At 42.5% G+C, this 27,336-nt stretch overlaps 1 protein-coding gene across 2 annotated transcripts in view; it reads right to left on the reverse strand.

Annotated features, from left to right (window-relative positions):
- LOC126108470 (exosome component 10) overlaps nucleotides 1-27,336 on the reverse strand; it is a 219,304-nt gene that overhangs the window by 20,079 nt on the left and 171,889 nt on the right. For both annotated transcript variants that reach the window (XM_049913717.1, XM_049913716.1), the window contains exons 14-15: nucleotides 20,056-20,229; nucleotides 16,375-16,552 (exon numbers count right to left, since the gene is read on the reverse strand). In XM_049913717.1, the coding sequence (XP_049769674.1) occupies nucleotides 16,375-16,552; nucleotides 20,056-20,229 (352 nt within the window). The remainder of the gene's footprint in view (nucleotides 1-16,374; nucleotides 16,553-20,055; nucleotides 20,230-27,336) is intronic.

Raw genomic sequence — 27,336 nt, forward strand, 5'->3', positions numbered from 1 at the left:
AGTGGCAGTTCATGTCACGTGATCTCGCCACCAATGGCAGTAGATATTCAGAGCATATGACACGTGATGTAGTCAGCCAATAGCAACATAACTGTTAAGTAGCGCGAACAAACAAACAGAAAAAAGTTAAGGTTTAAATTAACATATATAGTCTAGCTACAAGTAGAGCTAAACTTTAACACATAATATTGCTCTTTAAGATTATTAAGCTACAATAAAAGCTAAGCTTTCACATATAAATAAAATAAAAATAAATAAATAATATTGGTCCTTTTGTGTGTTACACTTTAAGATGCATCACACAAATGTTCCAGTAAAATTTTAACTAATGACATAAATGGGTCTTCTTCTGGGCACACAATTCTTCTAAGAGGCTGGTCCTCAAAGTGTTAAGTTTTAAATGAGAGTCAAATGCTCTGATTTAAGAAATTAACCGCCCATCTCACATGTAACATAATTCATCTTGCGTAAAAGGAAATTTACTTTGAAAGTAAAGTTTTTCAAACAACATTTGCAATATTTTCCTGCAACCTGTCAGAAACAGCAGTTGCCAGAGAGCGCCAGAAAACAGGCGTTACCGTGCGTGTGCAGCTACAATGATGTATGAAGCCCATATGTTTGTACATATATAGCATTAAAAGATCCTGACCTCGACATCACGCTCATCGCAAGCAGTTTGTTGTTATGAAGTATTCCATAGTTTTCATCCTAGAGCCTTTGGCACATTTTGGTGTTGGCAGACACTTGTGAGTGCAGTGTGTTTTGATGTTGTAAATGGCACATTTCCTTTGCAACTTAAGTTTATTTTGGTTTTTCCACCTCATTTATGATTTAATACTGCAGTATTACTCTGCAGTAGTGGGATGCAGTAAAATTCTTTGTTAGTGTATCAGTTCTTACCAGTCAAAAGCACAAAAATTTAACTGAAAACTAAAACAATGAAAAAGTTCAGGATTTTCCCCAGATTTCCCGGCTGTCATAGAGCGTGTACACTCTGCTCACAGATCCAGCAGGTGGAAAGGTCTCTCATGTTGCGCTTACTAATGATGCAAACAGATTTTGTCATTCCTTTTTACTTCTATTTCCAGTGAAGGTTCTGTTTGCAATAACAAATAAGTTCAGAGAGGGGGCGGGGGACAAGGAGATGAACAAAGAAGGTGGGAGAAAATCGATATAGACGGAGAGAGTGTAGGTAAGAGATTGTGGTGACTCCTTCCCTCACATCCATCTGTAGCAGCAGAACACAGGCTGCGTAGTGTAATATTTCTGGCTTATTCAGCCATCATATTAGGCTCCAGGAAGCTATCCCCAGGGCAGTGGAGATGTAAGAAGCATAGAGATGACGCAATGTGGGATGAGGTACCGGTGACAGATGTTAGATTCAGTACCATTCCCGTGAGAAAGACCGCCTGCATGATGCTGCTGCTCTGTGATTGGCTGCTGTGTTCGGCAGTAGGGTGCCAAAACGTTAAACTTTAGTTGCTATTATTAATTAAACCTGTCATCCAAATTACTTCATTTTTAAAATAAACATCTCTCAACAGCCAGCTATCAATCAGTCATTTCAAAATTATTAAAATCAAAGTATTACTAAAACAAATGACTGACGATATTACTGCCGATGCACTTCGGTGGCGGTCGGGTCGCGCCTTGCTGGCTTGGCGTGCGAAGTGTCTCGGGCAGTCTGGCTCTCCAGTTCTACCTGTTCCAGTAGACAGACATGTTGTCTGTTATAGCACTATTTGTTTCATGCAATTTTATTTACTACAGTTCCGACCGTCACTAGGTACAGACATGTTGTCTGTAATAGTAATATTGGTTCATGTACGAGGGCCGTTCAGAAAGTAACCACCGGTTGATTTAAAAAAATACACCAAGTTAAATAAAAATATTTTAATATATACATCTTACAACTACATCTTTGCACTATTTTTCTACATAGTCTCCATAGCGATTGAGGCACTTATCGTATCTCTTCACAAGCTTTGAAATTCCTTCTGCATAAAAATCACCCGCTTGTGCCTGGAGCCAGCCTGTGACCGCATCTTTGAGCTCTTCGTCATCATCAAACCGCTGTGACCCGAGCCATTTCTTCAAATGCATGAAGAGGTGATAATCACTTGGCGCCAGGTCTGGGTTGTAAGGTGGATGGTTGATAACGTCCCACTTGAAGGACTCAAGAAGGGCCGCTGTTCTGCGAGCAGAGTGAGGACGGGCGTTATCGTGCAAAAAAACGATACCGGAAATCAGCATACCACGGCGTTTGTTCTGTATAGCCCGTCGTAACTTTTTTATTGTTTCACAGTACACGTCTCGATTAATGGTCGTACCGCGTTCCATGAATTCAACCAACAACACCCCTTTGGCATCCCAAAACACCGTTGCCATCAGTTTTCTGGCAGAAAAATCTTGCGAGGCTTTTCTTGGTTTGGTAGGCGAATTTGAATGTGCCCACATCTTTGATTGTTCTTTTGTCTCAGGGTTCACGTACTTAATCCAGGTTTCGTCACCGGTCACGATTCTGTTTAACAATGGTTCTCCTTCGTCCTCATAACGTGACAGAAAGTCTAATGCAGAGGACATTCTTTGAGTTTTGTGGTGGTCGGTAAGAATTTTGGGCACCCGTCGTGCACAGAACTTACGGTAACCCAATCTTGCTGTCACTATCTCGTACCAGAGAGTCTTAGAAATCTGTGGAAAACCAGTAGACAACTCCGACATTGAGAAACGTCGATTTTCACGAACTTTTGCATCGACTGTCTGAACGAGTTCGTCAGTCACCAATGATGGTCTACCACTCCTCTCTTCATCATGAACGTTTTCTCGTCTACTTTTAAATAAACGTACCCATTCACGGACAACTCCTTCACTCGTAACTCTCGGTCCGTACACGGCACAAAGCTCACGATGAATAGCTGCTGCAGAATATCCTTTGGCTGTAAAAAACCTTATGACAGCACGCACTTCACATTTGGCGGGGTTTTCTATTGCAGCACACATATCAAACTGCCACAAAAACTAAACTAGCGCAGGTACGACGTTCACTCGACCACGGCTTGATGCCGACTGACCTGTTGAGTGCGTGAATGCACAGATGGCATCGCTACTCCCCCCACAACCCGCACTGTGACCGATCGGAGGTTACTTTCTGAACCGCCCTCGTAATTTTATTCTCCAGTTCTGATGGTTCCAGTAGACAGACATGTTGTCTGTGGCAGGATGTATTTCATGTTATTTTAGCCAGATATAATGACTGTGGAAAGATATGTTCAATACGTTGTGATCAAGAACAGTTTCTCGTGTCTATATCAATAAAAACGCGAGTGGCATCCCAAATGAGTTATAGTTTATTTGTAGCAGCAGTTCCTTGCGAAGTTAATTTCAGCCTCAAGAAAAAGAATCCACAACTTGCGTGCTGTTTTCTGCACTGGGGACATCATCGTCACGAAGACAGCAGGTAAGTGAAGTGTACAAGAACATGTATTCCACACAGGGCAGTGGAAACAACTAGGCACCTCATGTGTTCTGCATGCACAGTACAAATGTGCTCAGTGACACATCATCTACAGTAATGCAGAGGAGGTAAAGAAGGATGAAAGTATTAACACTATCTCACTTTTATTCCTTTTTTCTTGCTGAAGAGACCAGAAACCAGCCTCCCAGCACCCTCTGCTGGTCACTTCGACCAGAGGGAGAACTTAGATGGCCTCGCTTTCCGAGACTGGGCACCCCAAACCACCACTCGACCAGTCTATCATTCCACTCCGACAAGGCATCCCCCACCGTGCTCTCGGCATCTCGACCGTGCGACGCCACGTGACCCACGTCACCGTCTGCCGCATTTTGCCGGGATACACGTGAACCAAAAAATTCTTATCCCGTGCCCGCTGTCATCACCCTGTTGCGGTCCATTTAATAAGAGGAGTGCTACCACATTTTCTCCACGCCTCCTTCTCGAGCTGTGTCTTCTCGAGGCAATTCTACTGACTGTAGGAGTACAAATCCTCATGCCGAACGCCCAGTTCGTCCCCCTGGTATCGGCAATTGGACTACTGTGTGCACTGTAGTGCAAATAGTGCAGTGAAGTGCAGTGCATTCCAGGACTACCAGGCTGAGTTATTACTGTTCTATCCCCGGTCATTTTGGCACCCCTTTGCTGGCAAGCACACCACTGAAGCAGTTTTCCCACAACGCCGGATGACGTTGAACAAAGGATGTAAGCCACCCGTGGTCCGCCCGATCCAGAACCTTCTCTATTAAGAGGTATTAGCTCATTTCAAATGTTACGGTAGTCATTAGCTTTTGGGTTAATATGTCAGAAAGAGCCCGTGTGGCTCTTCCAGCATGAACTGTCATGTATTGCTGTTTTCTTCACTAGCACATCGTTTAGGCATGTGCACCCCTCAGCTGTATAGAAGAGAACATAAGTTGCTCCTTCAAGATGTAGAGGGAGCAGGGCAAACGCGATGGACAGAGATAAGGGGGGGGGGGGGGGAGGAGGAGATGGACGAAGGGAGGGGGGAGGAGAGGGACGAAGGGAGGGGGGAGGAGGAAAGGGGTAGAGAGGGGGGATAAGGAGATGAGGATGTAAAACAAATTTCCATATATACTGGGTGATCAAAAAGTCAGTATAAATTTGAAAACTGAATAAATCATGGAATAATGTAGATAGAGAGGTACAAATTGACACACATGCTTGGAATGACATGGGGTTTTATTAGAACCAAAAAAATACAAAAGTTCAAAAAATGTCCGACAGATGGCGCTTCATCTGATCAGAATAGCAATAATCAGTATAACAAAGTAAGACAAAGCAAAGATGATGATCTTTACAGGAAATGCTCAATATGTCCACCACTTCAGGTAACCCCAAAGCCAATAATCGCACGGGCTGAGGTCTGGGGACCAAGCATGACGAAAGTGGCGGCTGAGCACACGATCACCACCAAAGGACGCGCGCAAGAGATCTTTCACGTGTCTAGCAATTTATTTTCCTTTTTTTCCCCCAATAAAACCCCATGTCATTCCAAGCATGTGTGTCAATTTTGACCTCTATATCTACATTATTCTGTGGTTTATTAAGTTTTCAAATTTATACTGACTTTTTGATCACGCGGTATTTTGCAATTGTGAGGCCTTGCCGGGTTCCCCAGTTTTATCATCATTTCTATGTACACTGCTCTGTAAAACTCAAAGATGAGTTAGATAACATATTAACTACTCAGTGGAAATGAATGAAAGTTTTGAAACATGTCAGATGTCTCCCAGTCACGCTCTGAATGCCGGACATAATGCGGCGTTAAGGTCAGCGCGACTACAGTGCCAGTTGGGGCCGGCACTGCAACACGAGGCGTGCAAAAGGACTGTCTGTGTCAATCTCTGTGCAGTAACGGTGCATTAGGGTGGTGGTCTTCATCAAAGCATCGACAGGAGACAACACGTAGATGATGTCGCATGGTGAAGAATCGTCAGGAAAGTGGAAGGAGGACAAACTGTGACGAGTGTAACCCAGGAGTTTGGCACTGGTCACAGCACTGCTTCACGTGCACAGGGAACGTCCCGAACCACAGGCACGGCTGTTCGAAGGAGTGGAGATTGTCGACCACAGCCAAATACGGTAGCAGGTGACCACTACATCGTGCAACAGGCAAGATGTGGCCCGCGTCGCACAGCAGGTGCAAATGCAACCACATTTAACAGAACTGCAAGGTGGGCAATCTCAAGCCCCTCAGTGGACAGCGACTGCACGGGGGTTGTCTTTTTGCCCGATGACCGCACCACTGTGTCCCGTTCACACCCGCACATTGAGGGCACCCAGTAACTTTGTCGAAGATAATCGTTTTTGTGGTCCAGTTGTTACGGTGTAGGGAGGTATAATGTTGCACGGGCATACTGACCTCCAAATCTTTGAACACAGTACAATATTGCTATGACATTATACTCCTTCCCCACGTGCATCTTTTCTGAGATGCAATCGGCCTGCACTTTTGTTTTATGGATGACAATGCACAACTGCAGCGAACACTGCAGGCAGAGCAGCTCTCAGAATGAGAGGATATTTGGCTAATGGACTGACCTGCCCATTCTACCGAGCACAGGTGGGATGCATTACAGAGACGTATCACAGCGCGTCCACACGCACTGACGGCTATCGAGTAGCTGGTCAACTGCACTGCTGGAAGAATGGAAAGCCCAACCACAAGGACTCCTTACCAAACTTGCGGCCAGCGTGGCAGCACATTTGAGAGTGTGCACACTGTTTGCAGTGATCGCACGCCTTAAGAACTGCATCCCCTGCTTTGTAATGTCCAGGGGACTCATAAATCACAGTGACTTCAGTGTAAATATTGTCTTTGCAAAGAAAAAAGTATCATTTCATTTTTTCTCACTGCATATTTCTTTCTGGTATCACCTGAACTAGTCTGTAGCAGTTCTTTCTATGAACGGTTCAAGTTTCATCATCAAGCTATGTTATTTGGCACTGACACATCGTGTTAATTTTACTTTCACCCTGTTTTTCACACCTGTACTATACTACTTTGTATTTTACTTTTTGTTTGAGAGAGCCGTAAGGCAGATATGCTAGATGAAACTTGTTTGAGGACCTCCTTATGTCAATAGCAGGTGCTCCATGGAGTTACTGTGGTGTTACGTTATCACTCTCTACGAGTGACATGAAGTACTACATATATTTTTCCACAAATGATGATTGTGAGCTACAAAATGACATAATGATGTAATATCTACAGTGTAGGGGAAGACAGACTGCTACTTGCAGTAAGGGTGACATGTTTAGTTGGAGATAGGCACAATTAAAAGATACTTACACAAGGCTTTTGCCCACAGCCTTTATCAGAAAGAGAGAACCAGACACCATTCATACAAAGAAGCAAGCACATCTCACACACACACGACTGCAAATTATGGCAGCTTGGGTCAGAATTAAGGTTTGCTTGCTTCTACTAATGAATGTTGCGCATTTCTCTTTTTCTGCCGTTGGCTGTGGCTGAAAGCTTTGTACAAGTGTCTTTTAATAGTGTCTGTCTGTAACTTAATGTGTCATCTTGATAGAAATCTATATTTTACTGCATTGTTGATATTCCCACATGGAGTTTCCACTGTTTCAAATAATGTAATATGCACGTTTCGTGCGATTTTGTTATGTATTTTTCACGTGTAAATCATCTCGATGGACGACATTTGTCTTTGAGATGGGACAACGATCGCACTAACTTAGTACCTGCGAAGGCGTTTGCCACGTTCCGAGAATTGCTGGTCCAGGTCGGAGCAGTGCATCGGCCCTGGAAGGAGAGCCACAGTCTAACAATACTGAAAAGTGACTCCAGAAACAAATGAACACTTTTACACGCATTAATTCTCTTGGAAATTTCAAACTGTCAAGCTGAGATTTATACTATTACTAGCAAAGCCAGCAATGCTTTGCAATTCCTAAATACTTGCTGTGCAGTGGAGCGATTTGTATGGTTGAAAATGAACATACTTCGTAAACACAATCATAGTGTAGACACAAAAGTGTTTATTTGTTTCTGGAGTCACTTTCCAGTACGGTTCGACTGTGGTTCTTGCTCCAGGGCTGATGCACTACTCCGACCTCGACCAGCAATCCTTCGAACATGCACGAACACCTTTGCAGGTACTCAGTTAGTCCGACTGCCGTCCCACCTCAAAGACAAACGTCGTCCCTCGAGATGATTTACCACGTGGAAAATACAGTTTGTACGTGAAGTCTGGGAACACTTTCAATTACTTATTGCACAAGAACTAAATACACAGAAGTAACAATATTACGAGAAAGAAAGTTGCTACTCACCATATAGTGGAGATGCTGACAAAAAGAGTTTCACACTTTAAGCTTTCGGCCAATGGCCTTTGTCAACAATAGACACACATAGGCGCACACATACTCACGCAAATGCAACTCACACACACAGCTGCATTCTCAGGCAACTGAAACCGCACTGCGAGCAGCCGCACCAGTGTATGGTAGCAGAAAAGGAGAGAAATATAGAGAGAATAAGGCTTCAATGAGACCTCGGTATATTTTGAGAGTGATTGCTCATCACTGCAGATGAGACCACCACCAGTGGCCAGGCTATACGGAAGGGACTTCTTGGTATGGAGCGGGTGGCAGCTGTCGAAATGGAGGTATTACCGGTGGTTAGTAGGTTTGATATGGACGAAGGTACTGATGTAGCCATCTTCGAGGTAGAGGTCAACATCTAGGAAGAAGGCGTGTTGGGTTGAGTAGGAGCAGGTGAAGCAAATGTGGGAGAAGTTGTTGAGGGTTTGGAGGAATGTGGATAGGGTGTCCTCACCTTCGATCCAGATAGCAAAGATGCCATCAATGAATCTGAAGCAGGTGAGGGGTTTAGGATTTTGGGTGTTTAGGAAGGATTCCTCTAGATGGCCCATGAATACGTTGGCATAGGATGGTTCCATGCAGGTACCCCTGAAGGCTGACCTGAAGATTTGTAATAGTAAGCATAAACATCAATTTAGTATTTACAGAAGATTACAGAAGACCTACCACCATAGGTGTTAGTACTGACAACTTATCTTGCCACCCCCACCAACAAAAAAGGCATATTTCAGACCCATGGTACATCGAATTAAAAAAGTACCAATGAGTGACACAGACCAACAAAATGAAATCAATATAATTAAAACAGTTGCTCATAATAATGGATATAAACCTATAATAATAGAAAAACTCCACAACAAAATGCAAACAAAAACCACATATCCACTTAACAGCAATCCACAAAACATGCACTCCAAACACCAAATCAGTGTGCCACAGAAGCCAAACCTAAATATGCTGCTCTCCCACATATAAGTCCACTATTATATCAAATAGCAAAATTATTTAAAAAGAAAAATATCTCAATCAGCTTTTCCACAAATAATAAATTACAACAAAAAGTAATCCATGATGTAAACATGTCCAAGAGCCCCTACAGTAAATTAGGAATATACAAGCTCAAATGTGATACATGCCCAAAATTTACATTGGACAGACAGGCAGAAGTTTTGAAGTTAGATACAAAGAACACATTGATGCTATAAGGCTTGGCAACTTGAACAAATCTGCAATTGCAGCCCATATTGCTGAAGAAAACCATTCAGTGAGAAAAACTGAGGACAATGCAGAAATTTTACATCTACACCTATCTGCAGATCCAGTAGCAAATTTATATGTTACTACAATTCTCACAATCCTAAATGTAAATAAATAATGTACTGTCTTACCCATATCTATATATTTAAAAAATCTTTGACATGGAATATCTTTATAATTAGTGTAGCAGTATTTGCTCTAATATTCACAAAATCAATGTCTCTCTATACTGGTCTAAAATGCGTTTCATTGCATAAGTGAATATACGATCTTTTTCCAAACATGGGGCATCTTTATACTGTAACAATATATCATAGCATCTTTGACGCTTATATGTTTGTAAACCTTCTGTTATCTATCAAAACGTGCGGTGCATGTCAGAAGTCTGTTCTGTGACAAACCTGAAGTTCTCAGTGATACAAATTTACGTGTGGGGGCGATACGAATGAGTTGGAAATGTATTCAGTAACAAATCTGAAGCACTTAATTATACAAGTTTATGGATGCAATGATGGGAATCTGGCGAAAACTATGAACTTTGTCTGCTGGATGAAAACTATGAAAACAAGTACTCCAAACCGACATTTTGCGCGAGTCATTATTTATATTTTAAGACAACTTATCAATAAAAAAACCCACCACATGTTCTAATAAAAGCACGAAAGCCGCCTGACGATGAATTGTAATGATTCGAAACTGGTAATGGTACCTTTTGAATAAAGTAACTTAAAATAAATTTGTGGCTGGTTGCTGCTCAACACCATCAACATTTGTCTTCAAATAACATCATATGACAAAATTGCATGGAAGAATGGAGAGAACCTAATAAACTTCTGGTGGAATTTCGACCTCAAAAGTCGTGTCAAGGCAATTCCAGATATGACATAAGAAACTATGAACCTGCTTCCCCAGCAACGCCCCTGGAGAATTTCAGATGGGCCACACAGTGATATCCACAAAAAACACGGGAGAAACATTGAATGAAAGAGCAAGGAACACATGTTTTAACTATGCTGTCTATGCGCAGAATGGGGAAGGTTCACAATCTATCTGAGTTTGACTGAGGGCTGATTGTGACGGCCCAGAGGCTCAGCACGTGCATTTCCAGAACTGCACTACTTTCCAGTGTTGTAGGAGTGCTGTGCTGAGTGTCTTCAGCACGTGGTGAAACCGTGTCCAAACACTGTGGGGTTGGGCGGCTACCCCTCATTACAGATGTCAGAAGTTGTAGGCTGGGCGGACTGGTAAAACAGGACAGGTGGCAAACTGTGGAGGAACTAACATCAGAATTTAATGCCGGACAGAGTACAAGTGTGTCCGAACACACAGTGCACTGAATACTCGTAACGATGGGCCCCCACAGGCGACAACCTGTCCAAGTGCCGATGTTAGCACCACGACATCGGCAACTGTGACCGAAATGGGCACGTGACCGTTGGCACTGGATGTTGGCGATGTAGCAGAGCATTGAACGGTCTGGCAGATCCTGACACTTTCTTCACTGTGCCAATGGGAGGGCGTGAGTCCGCCATCTTCCAGAGGAACAGCTCCTCGACACCTGTACTGGTATCGTAGACGGGTTGCAGGTCACGTAAATCCTTTCATGCCGATCATGTTTCCTCGCGATGGTGTCATTTTTTAACAAGATAATGTGCTGTGTCACAAGGCCATGAGTGTGGTGGAGTGGTTTAAGGAACACAGTGGCAAGTTCCAGTTGATGTGCTGGCCCCCACAACTCCCCAGATCTAACCCGATCGAACACATTTAGGATGCGGTCGAATGTGGCGTCACAGCAGGTAACAGGTAACAGTACCCTAAGAGTTAATGTGTGTGCCAAGTACTACAGCACATTCTTACTTTCAATGTGGCCCTAAAACATACAATGTACGACGTGTATATTTCTATTGTTTATTGTCAAACCACAATTTATGAAAGATGTTTATATTTTATTAATAGGATTAAGTAGGAATAATTAATATTTGTCATGTTGGAAATAATTGTGGTAGCAGGGAATGTCTGCACCAAAGTATTGTTGGCAAGAGAGACCGCAAATTGATATAATTTTAAAAAGGGCGATAGAGACTGCGTATGGATACATTTTAAGAAAAGAGCAGGAAAGACCGCGCATTGATACTTGTAATGGTAGCAGGGATTTACAAATCTTTAACATATTGCAGCATGTCAGCAACTGTGAAATGTACAGCAAATAAACAATTTTTTCAGCCTTCAGTTACCTTGCAACTGAAGGCTGAAAAAATTGTTTATTTGCTGTAGCAGGGATTGTCTGCACCAGAAAGCATTGTTGGCAGGAGAGACCGCACTTTAGCATCCGTAGGAAGTCAGTAGTAAGCGAGATGTGAAGCGAGTCGGTAGCAGGTCTGAAGCGAGAGGTTGAGAGGAGCAGTGTGCCTGCCAGCCACCAGCTATGATTTACAAGAGATTATAAACGGATGTACAGAGACATCAGCTAACTATTATCATAAGAGGAACTAATATTATTGAATTACTTTCTTTGCAAAACTCAAGACTACTGAAGGTATGTTTGCGCAATGCTAGTTGTAAGATTATTGTAGAAAGTAAGTCCTATTTGAACATTTGTAAAATCATTTCATTACCAGCAGTAAATATTTGAACAAACATTTTCAGAATATAATTAATTTTTGTCAGCAATGTTCAATTACTAATTATAATCCATCCCAAAAACCATCAATGTAAAACTTTGCAAAACTTTTATTGTTGTCAAGAAAAAGTGTAACTATGAATTACATAACTTCAGCCAAATTGATTAAAGAATAACATCAGCTTTGCTACTAAAGAATAACGTCAGCTTTGCTATTAAAGAATAATGTCAGCTTTGCTATTAAAGAATAACGTCAGCTTTGGTAATAAATACAGCGACTTATTATGACAGCCCACCAGCAGCTAATGGAGTATAGTAAAACAGAGTAAGTATATTCGTGTCGCAGTTCGATGTAGCAGTCAGATGGCGATCCAGTAACAGTAAAAAAGGTAAGGAACAGTTTTGGGTTATTGCAGGTAACGACTGAGGGCCACACGACAACACATTCTATGTTTTGTCGAAATAATCAGAAAATCACTTTTCATAAGCAGCAATTAAATTCGTATGCAAAGTTTGAGAAAGAGAATAAATTTCAAAGGGATTCATTTGTTATTGTAGAAGGGAAAGTTGCGTTAAAAGAGAGAGAGAGAGAGAGAGAGAGGAGACGTGAAGGTTTCAACGGAAAAAAAGAAGCAAGGCACTCACAGCAAGGAGATTTGGACCTCCAAATGGCCGAGGCAGCCCCGGGCAGAGAGCAGCTCAGAACCGCGGAGGACTCGGGTTCAGCTCCCGGTACTGTCCGAAATCTTGCTTCAACTAGAGGACCAGAATGGTATGCACTCGGGCTCACACGCCGAAGTGCAGAGCTGTTTGGGAGAAAAGTAGAGGCTCTGAGGCACGGGAAGCTGCCGCCAACTGGCTGGTCGTCAAGTTTCCGTATCCGTGCGAGGGGAAACACAGAAGAAAACTGGTGCTTCAGGTGCTCCGACAACCCCTACTCCTTCCAAATACGTAGACCCCATTCAGAGGGTGCCACAGCAACACAATTTGTAGCATGTATCACTGGAAGTCTGAGGACTCGTCAGTTGATTAACAGAAGAAGGCCTGTGATACAAGTAGACCTGTGATTTTTATTAAGTCTTTTTAATCACATAATATTGTATGACGTCCGCAGCTCGTGGTCTTGCGGTAGCGTTCTCACTTCCCGCACACGGGGTCCCGGCGGGGCCAGGGATTTTCTTTGCCTCGTGATGACTGGGTGTTGTGTGTTCTTCATCATCATTTCATCATCATCGCAAGTCGCCGAAGTGGCGTCAACTAAAAAGGACTTGCAATACGGCGGCCGCATTTAATTTTTACTGTATGACGTGCCACTAAAAAACTGATTATGAGAAAAGCAACTTTCCTACAAATATGTACGTGGTGCATGCTGCAGAGTGTGATTCTAACATTAAACCGAGTGTGCGACAACAGTCAGCTAAAGTTCACACGAGACAGCTCTCTCAAAAGTCACGCCGGCACGCAGCAGTAGTCGCCACACATTTATTCCTGCAATGCCAACATGGTAAGTTACTTTCTACATTGCCCGTACAAATGAAAATGCTCACCTGTGATATGTCACAGAGATAAGGCTACCCATATCTAAGATCAGGAGTGAATTAAGAGTCACACTAGACGGCTCTACAGGTGGCCAGAATGCGAGAGCAGGACAGCGGATGATGCACACCAAATATATTGAAGGAGAGACCGACACTGTACACACTACACGGAACTGATAGCACAGGCGCAGCATAGTGAAGATATGAAATCAATGAGCCAATCCCCAAATTGAAGAGAAGATCACAAGAGCCACAGCTGCAACTCCGGTAATATTTCTGGCTTTACAGCCATCATATTCAGCTACAAGAAGTTCTTCTTAAAGGAATTGAGGAGGCAGCAGTGGGAAGATGATATTACGTAATGTGAGGCAGCAATGAAAGATGTTTTGAGGGTGTATACGTGGACGAGGAAAAAAAATTTCCGGATTTCCCGGTTAAAAATACACTTTCTCCCAGATGAAAATACACTTTTGCCATCTTAAGTAACAGTATACTTTTCCTTGAAACTGTAAAACTTATCAATTCTTTCAATGGTTATGGTTTTATACACCGCCATAGAATTTCCCGGCACTTCAGAAAACGAGAATCAGGGGAAAAAACACGTTTTGGAAAGATGTCCGATGTGCAGCAACGTGTACACTGCGTATTTTCGTATTACGAAAGTATAAATTCAAATTCTACCAAACATCGCATGTTACTTTCCGAAAGATTGAAATCGAGACTGCGATGCGCTTTTGTGAGCCAGTCGTAGCTCATGTCAAGCAATCTCACCAGACGATGACAGCAGATATTGAGAGCATACGACACGTGATGTAGTCAGCCAATAGCAACATCACTGTTAAGTAGGACGAACACACAAATAGGAAAAGGTAATGGTTTAAATTAATATACATAGTGTTGCTACAAGAAAAGAAAAGCTTTTACGTACAACATTGGTCTCTAATATTAATAAGCTGCAAGAGAATCTAAGCTTTAATGTTGATCTATTTTGTGCGTGTTACACTTTAAGATACATCACAGTCTTCCTAAAGCCTCTGACACATTTTGCTGTTGGCAGATGCTTGTATGAGCACTATATTTTGTTGTTGTATATGGTGCATTTAATTTTGCAACTTAAGTTTTATTTTCATTTTTTTTCCTCTTGTTCATTTTTTATTGCTGCAGTATTATTCTGCAGTAGCAAGATACGGTAATATTCTTTGTTAGAGTATTAGTTCATACCAGTCAAAGTTACAAAAATTTAACTGAAAACTAAAACAATGAAAATTTCCCGCCGGCCACTGTAGCCGAGCGGTTCTAGGCGCTTCAGTCCGGAGCCGCGCGACTGCTACGGTTGCAGGTTCGAATCCTGTCTCGGGCATGGATGTGTGTGATGTCCTTAGGTTAGTTAGGTATAAGTAGTTCTAGGTTCTAGGGGACTGATGACTTCAGATGTTAAGTCCCATAGTGCTCAGAGCCATTTGAACCATTTTTGAAAAATTCCCAGAATTCCAAAAATTCCCGGGTTTTTCCTGCTTTTCTCCCGGATGAAAAATTCCCAGGTTTATCCCGGATCTCCCAGTTGTCCCAGGTCGTATACACCCTTGTTTTATTGTACACGTGCTGTGAGAAAGACCACTTAAATTAATGGTCCTTCTCCGTGATTGGCTGCTGTGTTCGGAAATAGCACACCGAAATGATGAACTTTTGTTATTAATATTAGGGAAACTAAAGAATGGATTTACTTGCATTGCAAGTAAATGCATCAAAAGCAGCAGGATAGCATTCCATTACTTCAGAAGTGGTGGTAACCAGCAGAATAATAAACAATTGCTAAACGACAAGGACTTCGAAAATCTTCAAATTGTGTATAACTTGAATGGCGGGCGAGTTGATTTGGCTGTAAGGTCACAGCTCTATTGGGAGTCTCAGATGACAGACAACTCGTCTGCTGCAGTCAGCATCAGTTAAAACTTAATTAGGAAGCTCTGGTTTGTAAACATGAGACCTCTATCTGTAGTCCCGGAGGACAGACATGTTGTCTGCCACGGTTGGTATTGGTTAAGAACTTAATTAGCAATCTCTGGTTTTTTGGATGTGTAACTGACAACTAGTTACATAATAATTACGCAAACAAGACGTTCATTACTTTGTTTATTCTCTGTGAAAGTATAAAGAATGAAAATTATTTGTGAGTCATAAAGTGGACTATAATTGTGCAGTCTCTCATATTCTGCTTATAAAAAGCGAGTGGCATTCTGTTTAATCAAACCGATTCAAAATTTATCTAAAAACAAAGATGCTGTAACTTACCAAACGAAAGTGTTGGTATGTTGATAGGAGACAATAAAAAACACAAGCACACACACAAATATCAAGCTTTTGCAACCCACGGTTGCTTCGTCAGGAAAGAGGGAAGGAGAGGGAAAGACGAAAGGATGTGGGGTTTAAGGGAGAGGGTAAGGAGTCATTCCAATCCCGGGAGCGGGAAGACTTACCTTAGGGGGAAAAAAGGGCAGGTATACACTCGCACACACACACATATCCATCTGCACATATACACTGTGTGTGTGTGTGTGTGTGTGTGTGCGCGCGCATGCGTGCGTGTGTGTGTGCTTTTTATTGTCTCCTATCAACATACCAACACTTTCGTTTGGTAAGTTACAGCATCTTTGTTTTTAGATATATTTTTCCCACGTGGAATGTTTCCCTCTATTATATTCGATTCAAAATTTAGTTATTTTTACAATACCACTTCCCAGCTAATAGTTAATTACAGCTCCAAGATGACAGTTTCACAACCTACATGCTGTTTTCTGCACAAGGGAACAACAACTACAGAATACTGCCAATTGGTGAACATTACTCAGAACTTTGCCACTCAGGGTAGTGGAAGCAACTAAGTACCTCACGTGTACTGCAACCTTAGTACAAATGAGATCAGTGACGTGTCATCTGTGGTGACACAGAGGTTTGAAGGAGGGAAATTTTAAAAGGGAAGGAATTTACCATACACACATAAATCTCCCTGCCCCCCCCCCCCCCCCTCTCTCTTTGACTTGCTGAATCCCCACCTCATTATCCACCACTGCACTCACCGTTTCCTGCACCCACTGCATCAGCTGCAGCCGGTGTGGCCGCCGCATTTGCCTTCCCTTTCTTCTTCTTCCTCCTCTTCTTATTCTTGCCGCTAGGCAGCACGCTGTCATCGTCGGCACTCTCGATCGTTATCTGATCTGGCAGCGGCTGGTGCTTCCGTCTCCTCTGACCAGAGTCCTGACAAACGAGGCGACAAAGTTTTTATTCACTTCGTGTATTCACTTCATGTATTCTCTATGGGAGAGGCAGACAAAATGAGACACACTATTTGTGACAAAAAAATTTCAAAAATAATGCAAATTAAAACATTATGAAACAGGAAAGTAACACGAATCTCAGTGAAAAACTCAAGTTTCTGACCAGGTGGCAGTGTTAAAATACTGCAATGTTTCGACGAGTCTTGTAATACTCATCTTGACCAGACGTATGACACTCTCCAAAATGTCACAGTATGCTAACACTGCCACCAGGCTGGAAGCCCAAGAGCTTCCTACCAATAGTATATACTGGGAGAGCCTGTTTCCAAAAAGGAAGATTGACCCTAGAGCCACTATTACATCTCACAACAGACGTCACAAATGCTACAAAAGCAGGTCACTGCCTTCTGACCATCTTTCTTGACACTGAAAGAGCCTTTGATGAGACCCGGCATGATGGACTATTATATAAACTGACAGACCTTGCTATCCCGACTTAAGACAGTGCGAAGTCCGTCTCCATGAAGCCACATTCTTAAAATTCACTCTACAAGCAGGCATTGCACTAGGGGGCATATTATCCACATTACTATACACCTTACACACCACAGATGTCCCCAAGACACAACACTTCAATGAAAGGGTAAAAATGTATGCAGGCGACACTGCCTACAGTGCTACAAACTCCATCTGACATCAGACGAGTCAATACTTATCCCTGCTACTAAATTGGGTGATATGCTGGAGAATTAAACCCAATCCGAACATGACATCGTCCGTACTGCTCAGACACAGAAATATTTCCCGTAAGTCAAATGTGGATAAAGGCACCTTCAACTCCAGCTCTGAGACATACAATTACCTCTAACCGACAACACAAAATACCTCAAAATATGTGTTTATAAATATCTAATCTAGAACCACCACACCGTGTACACCCTCGACAACGTAACAAAAAGACAAAGATTATTAAGACTCCTATAAGGACTCTTCCACAGCACCACACTTAACACATACAAAACATATATAAGAGCTGCCATGGAATACAGAGCTGCTCTATTAGCCGGAATAACAAAATTCAAAGTACAACGTCTCTTTGCCTCCGAAAGAAGACTACTCAGAAGCACCCTCAGGCGCCCTCCTCTAAAAACATCCAAAGGCATTTACACAACTGCTGGCACCACTCCACTACAGACCAGGCTCACATAACTGCGCTCCCAATACGGATACCACATAGTGAAAAACAAACACGACATGCAAAACTTCCTAACCACAACGCCAAGACACACAACAAAACACATATGTAAATACGAGGGTGGTACTGTAAGTGCCCGACCCAACAAAGAAAACACAAAAATTTTGGAAGGAAGTATATTTATTTTTCAACATGATCTCCTTTCAGCTCCATACACTTTTCCCAGAAATATTGAATAAGTTTGATACCCTTTTTATAATGACAATTGTAACTCCCCAAAATAGCCGTTAACTGTTAACATTACATTTTCATCTGTTGAAAATCTTCGACCACCAAGCCATTTTTTCAATTTTGGGAACAGAAAATAATCCGTGGGGGGCTAAATCTGGCTAGTAGTGTGCATGTGGTGGTAATTCAAACTTTAATTCATTAATTTTGGCCATTGCAATAAGGGGCTTGTGAGCTGGTGCATTGTCCTGAAGAAACAACACTTTCTTCTTGGCCAAATGTGGCCATTTTTGGTTGATTTCTTCGCCCAAATGTTGCAATAAATTCGCATAATACTCTCTGTTGATAATTTTTGTTTATTCAAGATAGTCAATGAAATTTATCCTACGCGCATCCCAAAAAACCGATACCATGACCTTGCCTGCAGATGGAACGGTCTTTACCTTATCTGGAGTCGGTTCTCCAATTTGTGTCCATTGTTTTGATTGTTCTTTCGTCTCAGGAGTGAAGTGGTGGACCAATTGTTCTTTCGTCTCAGGAGTGAAGTGGTGGACCAATATTTCATCCATGTTTATGAAACACTGCAAAAAATCTGCTTCGTTGCTGCGAAACTTTGCTAAACACGCAATCAAAATATCTTCACGACATTGTTTTTACTCGAGTGCAAGCAAACACGGCACAAACCTTGCACACAGTTTTCTCATGCCCAAAGTTTCAGACAATATGCATGTACCGCACTTTTTGAAATGCCTACTATGTCTGCTAGCTCGTGCACTTTCAGTTGACAATCATTCAGTACTGCTTTGTGGATTTTCTTCACCATTTCTGGAGTCATCACCTCATTTGGTCGACCACTGCGATGCTCGTCTTGGCGGCTCGTATGGCCTCGTTTAAACTCAGCTACCGAATATTTTACTGTTGTCAACAAAAGAGCAGACTCTCCCAAGGTATAATCTAGCTCAGCTTTCATATTGGTTGCGCTGAGGCCTCAAAAAAAAAAAAAATTGTATCAGATAATGATGACCAATTTTCTCCATTTTCACAAGCTTACTCACAACGTTCAGTTCTGATGGCTGCCACACAAATACTAAACAATGTGGCACCATCAAACTTGAAACACATGCTTCATAGATCGTATACTTTCTAATCCAGAGATATTTTTCAACAACAACTGACAGCTCTCAATCAGGTCGGGTACTTATAGGACCACCCTCGTACACTTACCCCCCCTCCCGACAGTAGTCACACACAACATCTACGTACAAAGGCGTTACGGAGGAACTCACTACTTTAACACAGACATTCCACCTCACGTGAAGAAAAGGATTTTCGAGAAAGATAACTGACAGCTTCTCACCACTTGCAAACACTAGTCACCATAGTGAACTATATATTGTACCAACTGAACGTTCTCCTTTTCTGTAATTTGTATCTACTCTGCAGCCTATTTATTCCGTACTCTGTACTACCTTGTATTACATATTTTTTGTTTCCTACAGTATTTTTCCTGCTGTATTATTTTGTATTCTGTATTAATTGTATCCATTGAACCTACAATATTTCATTTTTGTTGAACAATAACCCAACACAAAGTGTAAAGTACTCCAAACCTTAACCGTTTTCATCAGTTTGTTCTGTTCCCTTTTCTTTTTCCCCACATAAGGAGAATTGACCCTATATATGAATCATTATGAAAATTAAGTACTTGCTAAAAATTAGTTCTATGGCCGAAAAGAACTCGTGAGCTCTCATCCAGCCCATCTTCTCCCTTCAGGAGGAGGAAATGACAAGTATATAACATTCAGAAATGTGGATCTTTTGTATAGTGGCAGCAGGCTGTTTCAAAAACTTCACATTAATGCATAGCAGTGTTAAAGACAAGCAGTTTTGGTCAATCCATACAAGTTTCTTAAGGTTACCCACATCAATGAAAGAAGAGATACCAGAAGAAATGCCTACTACTATGGGAAAATTATAAAATCAGACCAATGTTTACTCAGTCCGACTGTAAGGGAACACCGTGCTGGCAGGTCACCACAGCGACAGCAAATACCACTCACCGCTTCCGTGTTGGGAGAACGCTCCCTCTCCCTCTTGAGCGACGGAGGACCCTCTGGGGACGAATCTGGCGCCCCGGAGGCACCGCTCACAGTCGGCGAATCAAGGGTCGGCGGGCCCGTGGAGGTGTCTACCTCGTCTTTGATGACCTCCCTCTTTGTGGGAGTGGAGGTGACCTGGGAGGAAGAAAACTGACTGAAGCTTGTAGCAAAAATACTGTGGCAATAGACATTATGAACAGAACCCAACAATAACTAGACAAGACTCTCAGGTGCTTGATAGGTATACAGGATGTTACAAAAAGGTGCGGCCAAACTTTCAGGAAACATTCCTCACACACAAAGAAAGAAAATATGTTATGTGGACATGTGTCCGGAAACGCTTACTTTCCATGTTAGAGCTCATTTTATTACTTCTCTTCAAATCGCATTAATCACGGAATGGAAGCACACAGCAACAGAACGTACCAGTGTGACTTCAAACACTTTGTTAGAGGAAATGTTCAAAATGTCCTCCGTTAGCGAGGATACGTGCATCCACCCTCCGTCGCACGGAATCCCTGATGCGCTGATGCAGCCCTGGAGAATGGCGTATTGTATCACAGACGTCCACAATATGAGCACGACGAGTCTCTACATCTGGTACTGGGGTTGCATAGACAAGAGCTTTCAAATGCCCCCATAAATGAAAGTCGAGAGGGTTGAGGTCAGTGGAGGCCACGGAATTGGTCCACCTCTACCAATCCATCAGTCACCGAGTCTGTTGTTGAGGAGCGTACAAACACTTCGACTGAAATGTGCAGGAGCTCCATTGTGCATGAACCACATGTTGTGTCGTACTTGTAAAGGCACATGTTCTAGCAGCACAGGTAGAGTATCCCGTATGAAATCGTGATAACGTGATCCATTGAGCGTAGGTAGAAGAACATGGGGCCCAATCGAGACATCACCAACAATGCCTGCCCAAACGTTCACAGAAAATCTGTGTCGATGACGTGATTGCACAATTGCGTGCGGATTCTCGTCAGCCCACACATGTTGATTGTGAAAATTTACAATTTGATCACTTCGGAATGAAGCCTCATCCGTAAAGAGAACATTTGCACTGAAATGAGGATTGACACACTGTTGGATGAACCATTCGCAGAAGTGTACCCATGGAGGTCAATCAGCTGCTGATAGTGCCTGCACACACTGTACACGGTACGGAAACAACTGGTTCTCCCGTAGCACTCTCCATACAGCGACGTGGTCAACGTTACCTTGTACAGCAGCAACTTCTCTGACGCTGACATTAGGGTTATCATCACCTGCACGAAGAATTGCCTCGTCCTTTGCAGGTGTCCTCGTCATTCTAGGTTTTCCCCAGTCACGAGTCACAGGCTGGAATGTTCCGTGCTCCCTAAGACGCCGATCAATTGCTTCGAACGTCTTCCTGTCAGGACACCTTCGTTCTGGAAATCTGTCTTGCTACAAACGTACCACGCCACGGCTATTGCCCCGTGCTAATCCGTACATCAAATGGGCATCTGCCAAATCCGCATTTGTAACCATTGCACTGACTGCAAAACCACGTTCGTGGTGAACACTAACCTGTCGATGCTACGTACTGATGTGCTTGATGCTAGTACTGTAGAGCAATGAGTCGCATGTCAACACAAGCACCGAAGTCAACACTACCTTCCTTCAATTGGGCCAACTGGCGGTGAATCGAGGAAGTACAGTACATACTGACGAAACTAAAATGAGCTCTAACATGGAAATTAAGTGTTTCCGGACACATGTCCACATAACATCTTTTCTTTATTTGTGTGTGAGGAATGTTTCCTGAAAGTTTGGCTGTACCTTTTTGTAACACCCTGTATTTAAAGATCAGAATTGATGTTAAGTTTTTGACTCTTGTTGTTGTCATCCCCGCGTGCGCACACACACACACACACACACACACACACACTCACACACACACACACAAAATACACTCCAGAGGTGCCATAACAGTCATGAACAGTCATTTGAGCATTTGTGTATGTTGCGAGGATATAGAATTTTTGTTGAATTAAATTCGAAATTTTTCTCATAAACATCAGAGGTGCAAAGTGTTCTTTATACACACCCATAGATATTATGAAAAGTGTGTGCGTGTGTGTGTGTGTGTGTGTGTGTGTGTGTGTGTGTGTGTGTGTGTGTGTGTGTTCGTCATACGTCGTCCTGAACCATTGGATTTATTTCAACCAAACTTACTACCCATGTCCCTCACTGTTGGGCAACAATCACTGCGGGGGTAACAACCACCTACATATCACAGTTCAAGAGAGAATGAAATCACAAACAAATGAGAAGCACAAAAAGCAGCCACATTATGTTTCATGTTTAAATCTATTACTTCTGTGCTACTAACTGTATTCGCAATAAATTTCACAGGCAGTATTCACATATTTTGCTAAATGCACTTGCAACAGTCTCTCAAAGTATCACACACAGTTCAGGAAATATGATGCCATACACCACAGATGCAGGAAAGACAGCGGCATTGTGCGCGATGTTTAAATTTATTACTTCTTGGCTTTTCCCAACATATTTCACTGACAGTACTTACATATATCACTGAATGTATCTACGCAAATATATTATTGTACGACACATAGTTCAAAAGATATGACATGATGAATACCGAGATGTGTCAAAATATGTCGCATCATGCATGAATATTTAATAAATTTATTCTTTACTGTTACGACACTCCTACAGTCAAGTCAAATTAAAGAAATCCCTGATGCCTGGCAGTGGTTTTGACAGCTTTCAACAGTGAAGCACAAACGGCTGTAGGCAAAAACAATTCAAATTATAAAGCTATGAAGAGGTGTCACCACAGAGACGTTTACAAAATCTTGTTGTAGACAAACAAAGCAGCTGTGCCCAGAATACAGAGGCTGTGCTAGATTGTGTTTCTTAATTCAGATGCTGTACTTACACAATTGTATGTTATACATATTTCTTTGTATGACTGTTTCATAACTTCAAAGGTTTTTTCACGAATATATGGAAATGAAATTTTTTCAGTACTTCACTGCAACTACAGTTCATCTTTTGTTTTTGTTTCTAATACAAAACTGCAAAATGTATTCCTGGTCAATGCCTGGTTTGTCAGTTGTCTATGAATGAGAAAGTGTGTTGACAATTAAATTCATGGTAAATGTTATATCATTTAAGCATATGGACCATTTCTGTATAGTGACTGTGTTTGTGCAATGACACACACCCGGGATACACTTCCAGATAAAAAATTGGATGAAAATGTTGAAAAGTAGGTAATCTTATTTGGCAAGAGTATCAGCTGAGTATTCAATCAATTGCTGCAACTGTAGGAATCGACAAAAAATGTTTAAGGCATGCTTTGCGTAACCAATTTCACATGACAAAAGTCTGGGCAAAACTGGTGTCGTAAATTCTCGTGATCGAACAAAAAGAAGCTTGTGAAAATGTTTGCACAGACACTTCACTTCAAATACCTCAGGAAAGATCTTAATTTTTTGGAAAGAGAGGTAACATGTAGTGACTCTTGGTTTTTCACTTATGATCCAGAAACTAAGTGCCAGTCCATGGGTCGAAAGGGGCCACTTTCATTGAGAGTAGGAAAAGCTTGAATCAGCAGATCAAGATTCAAAGCAATGGTCCCCCTTACCTTATTTCAATATTCACAGAATTGTGTATCTTCACTGGCTTCTACAAAAAAGAGCCGAATTGAGAAAGAACATGTCATGGGTTCTGCATCAAGGCAATGGATTTCTCACTTGACTCCAATAGCTGAGCAGCAGTTAATGCACTGCCTTCACAGTGGATCTGTAGTCGAGAAGAAATTCAAACCAACTGTGTTTGTGCGGAAAGTGATGTGCACGGTATTGTGAGACAGGAAGGGCATTCTGTTTATTGATGTCCTGCCCTGAGGTGAAACAGCATTTTGACAACAACGATGAGCTACGGACAGCTGTCACAGACTGGTTCCATTCACATGTGACAGTCTTCTACGACACAGGAACACAAAAGTTGGTGCCACAATATGACAAGTGTTTCAATTGTTTTGGTGACTATGCCAAAAAAATAGCTTGAAGACTGTTGTTCCTGTTGCCAATAAAGCTTTTCGTGTACTATGTTGCCTTCATTTTGTAAAAATAGGGAAACTTACTTTCTGGATACACCCTGAAGATAACTGTATCATCTGCAAAAAGCCTAACTTTACTATTAGCATTGCCCACAAGGTCATTAATATACAACATGAACAGGAAGGGTCACACACTTCCCTGTAGCACACTCGAAGTTACTTCTACATTTGACAGTGACTCTCCATCCTAGATAACATGCTGTGTCCTCTCTACCAAAAAGATCTCAATTCAGTCACAAATTTCACTTGGTATCCTGTATGACCTTACTTTTGACAATAAGCATAAGTGTAATACTGAGTTAAATGCTTTTCGGAAATTAAGAAATACTGTATCTACCTGGCTGCCTTAATCCGAAGCTTTCAGTATGTCATATGAGAAAAGTGCGAGCTGGGTTTCACATGATCGATGTTTCAGGAATCGGTGCTGGTTTGAGGAGGTCATTTTATTCCAGATACGTAGTTATGTTTGAACTCAGAACATGTTCTACAACAAATTGATGTCAAGGATATTGAATCACTTCTACTGCCCTTCTTGTAGACGGCTGCGACCTCTGCTTTTTTCCAAGAAGTAGGCACGGTTTATTGTTCGAGGGATTTATGATAGATTATAGTTAAAAGAAACCACGGATCTCGGTGTAAAGGTCAGCGACGCATTTGGATCCATCACAGAGGGAACAGGAGGCAGCACGTTAGTACTATAGACATCAGTATGGCCAACCTCTTACAAAGCATACAGACACACCGTACGAGGTGCATTCAAGTTCTAAGGCCTCCAATTTTTTTTCTCCGGACTGGAAAGAGATAGAAACAAGCGCATTGTTTTAAAATGAGGCCGCGTTCATTGTCAATACGTCCCAGAGATGGCAGCACCGTACGGAAGATAGAATTTTACCGCCAGCGGCGAGAATGAGAACTGTTTTAAATACTTAAAATTGCGACGTTTTCCTTGCTTGAACAGCGTGCAATCATTCGTTTTCTGAATTTGCGTGGTGTGAAACCAATTGAAATTCATCGACAGTTGAAGGAGACATGTGGTGATGGAGTTATGGATGTGTCGAAAGTGCGTTCGTGGGTGCGACAGTTTAATGAAGGCAGAACATCGTGTGACAACAAACCGAAACAACCTCGGGCTCGCACAAGCCGGTCTGACAACACGATCGAGAAAGTGGAGAGAATTGTTTTGGGGGATCGCCGAATGACTGTTGAACAGATCGCCTCCAGAGTTGGCATTTCTGTGGGTTCTGTGCACACAATCCTGCATGACGACCTGAAAATGCGGAAAGTGTCATCCAGATGGGAGCCACGAATGCTGACGGACGACCACACGGCTGCCCGTGTGGCACGTTGCCGAACAATGTTGACGCGCAACGACAGCACGAATGGGACTTTCTTTTCGTCGGTTGTGACAATGGATGAGACGTGGATGCCATTTTTCAATCCAGAAACAAAGCGCCAGTCAGCTCAATAGAAGCACACAGATTCACCGCCACCAAAAAAATAGCGGGTAACTGCCAGTGCTGAAAAAATGATGGTGTCCATGTTCTGGGACAGCGAGGGCGTAATCCTTACCCATTGCGTTGCAAAGGGCACTACGGTAACAGGTGCATCCTACGAAAATGTTTTGAAGAACAAATTCCTTCCTGCACTGCAACAAAAACGTCCGGGAAGGGCTGCGCGTGTGCTGTTTCACCGAGATAACGCACCCGCACATTGAGCTAACGTTACGCAACAGTTTCTTCGTGATAACAATTCTGAAGTGATTCCTCATGCTCCCTACTCACCTGACCTGGCTCTTAGTGACTTTTGGCTTTTTCCAACAATGAAAGACACTCTCCGTGGCCGCACATTCACCAGCCGTGCTGCTATTGCCTCAGCGATTTTCCAGTGGTCAAAACAAGACTCCTAAAGAAGCCTTCGCCGCTGCCACAGAATCATGGCGTCAGCATTGTGAAAAATGTGTACGTCTGCAGGGCAATTACGTCGAGAAGTAACGCCAGTTTCATCGATTTCGGGTGAGTAGTTAATTAGAAAAAAAATCGGAGGCCTTAGAACTTGAATGCACCTCGTATAATCCAGTAATAATAAAATGAATGTGTCTTTCTGAAACTACAATGAAGAAAAAATAAGTGTTATGATACGAGATAATTTATCACTCTTTTGCTTTCCGAGCTGCCGACAGAGATTTGCACTGAATGCACGGCTGCAGCTGACATGTGAAATAGGGACTTGTACGAGCTTCCTCCGCACCTAACTATGCCACCATACATCGTAATCTCAATGCCATAGGACCTCCCCAGGTGGACATGTGGAGCAGCAGCTGACTTCACACACCAGCCTGGCCGGTGAGAATGTCAGGCGTTCTGTGACCAATAGGAAGAAAGAAGGCCAGCACTCCACCCACTTTCCTACTGTTGCGACACGGGGAACAGTCTCCTGAACGAGACGGGACGAGTCTCCCAATAAGAATCCTTGCAGCCATTGGCAGGACCTGAAAACTGGGCTGTTCAAACAAGTGTGACGTAATAGTCGTGCAGCAGTACTGTGTCTGCACACGATTCGTAGCACAACACTCCCGACAACTGTCAGAAACGGAGCGCTCGGCACGAGCTAGCACAGTTAATACGTAAGTGTACCAACAGGAACTTTACTCGCAGCCGTCAGACTGGTGGCACGTGAGAGACTCTCTCAGTTCCGCTTACAGCTTTTGGGTCTGCCATATCTGGACTGGAGACGCACTGTATTAAAAGTCAGTCAGTCTCCACACTTAACTCGGCAGTACCTTGCACAACACAGTGAAGGTTATATGGTGCGAGCTCAAACTTCATGAGATTGTTAGTGAATTACGCATCAGATTTGCTGCACCGATGTCATTTTGCCACATGAACATGGCAGTACACACATATTAGCTTGAGAGCCATCAACCAGAGGCTGGGCTTCCTCCTCTAATTTATTTATTTAATTCTATTTTGAGCTCTGATCATTTTTATTAACAGGAGTGACTGTGATTGTGACTGGATGGTGGATTTTTTTGTAGGGAGTATGAAGTAGGTTAGTTTGGATCGACAGTTATCGACAGATGTACTAGTAACTTCAGGATTGTCCCAGGGAAGTGTGTTGAGAACATT

Source organism: Schistocerca cancellata, chromosome 11 (assembly GCF_023864275.1).
Source record: "Schistocerca cancellata isolate TAMUIC-IGC-003103 chromosome 11, iqSchCanc2.1, whole genome shotgun sequence".
Taxonomy (NCBI): Eukaryota; Metazoa; Arthropoda; class Insecta; order Orthoptera; family Acrididae; genus Schistocerca; species Schistocerca cancellata.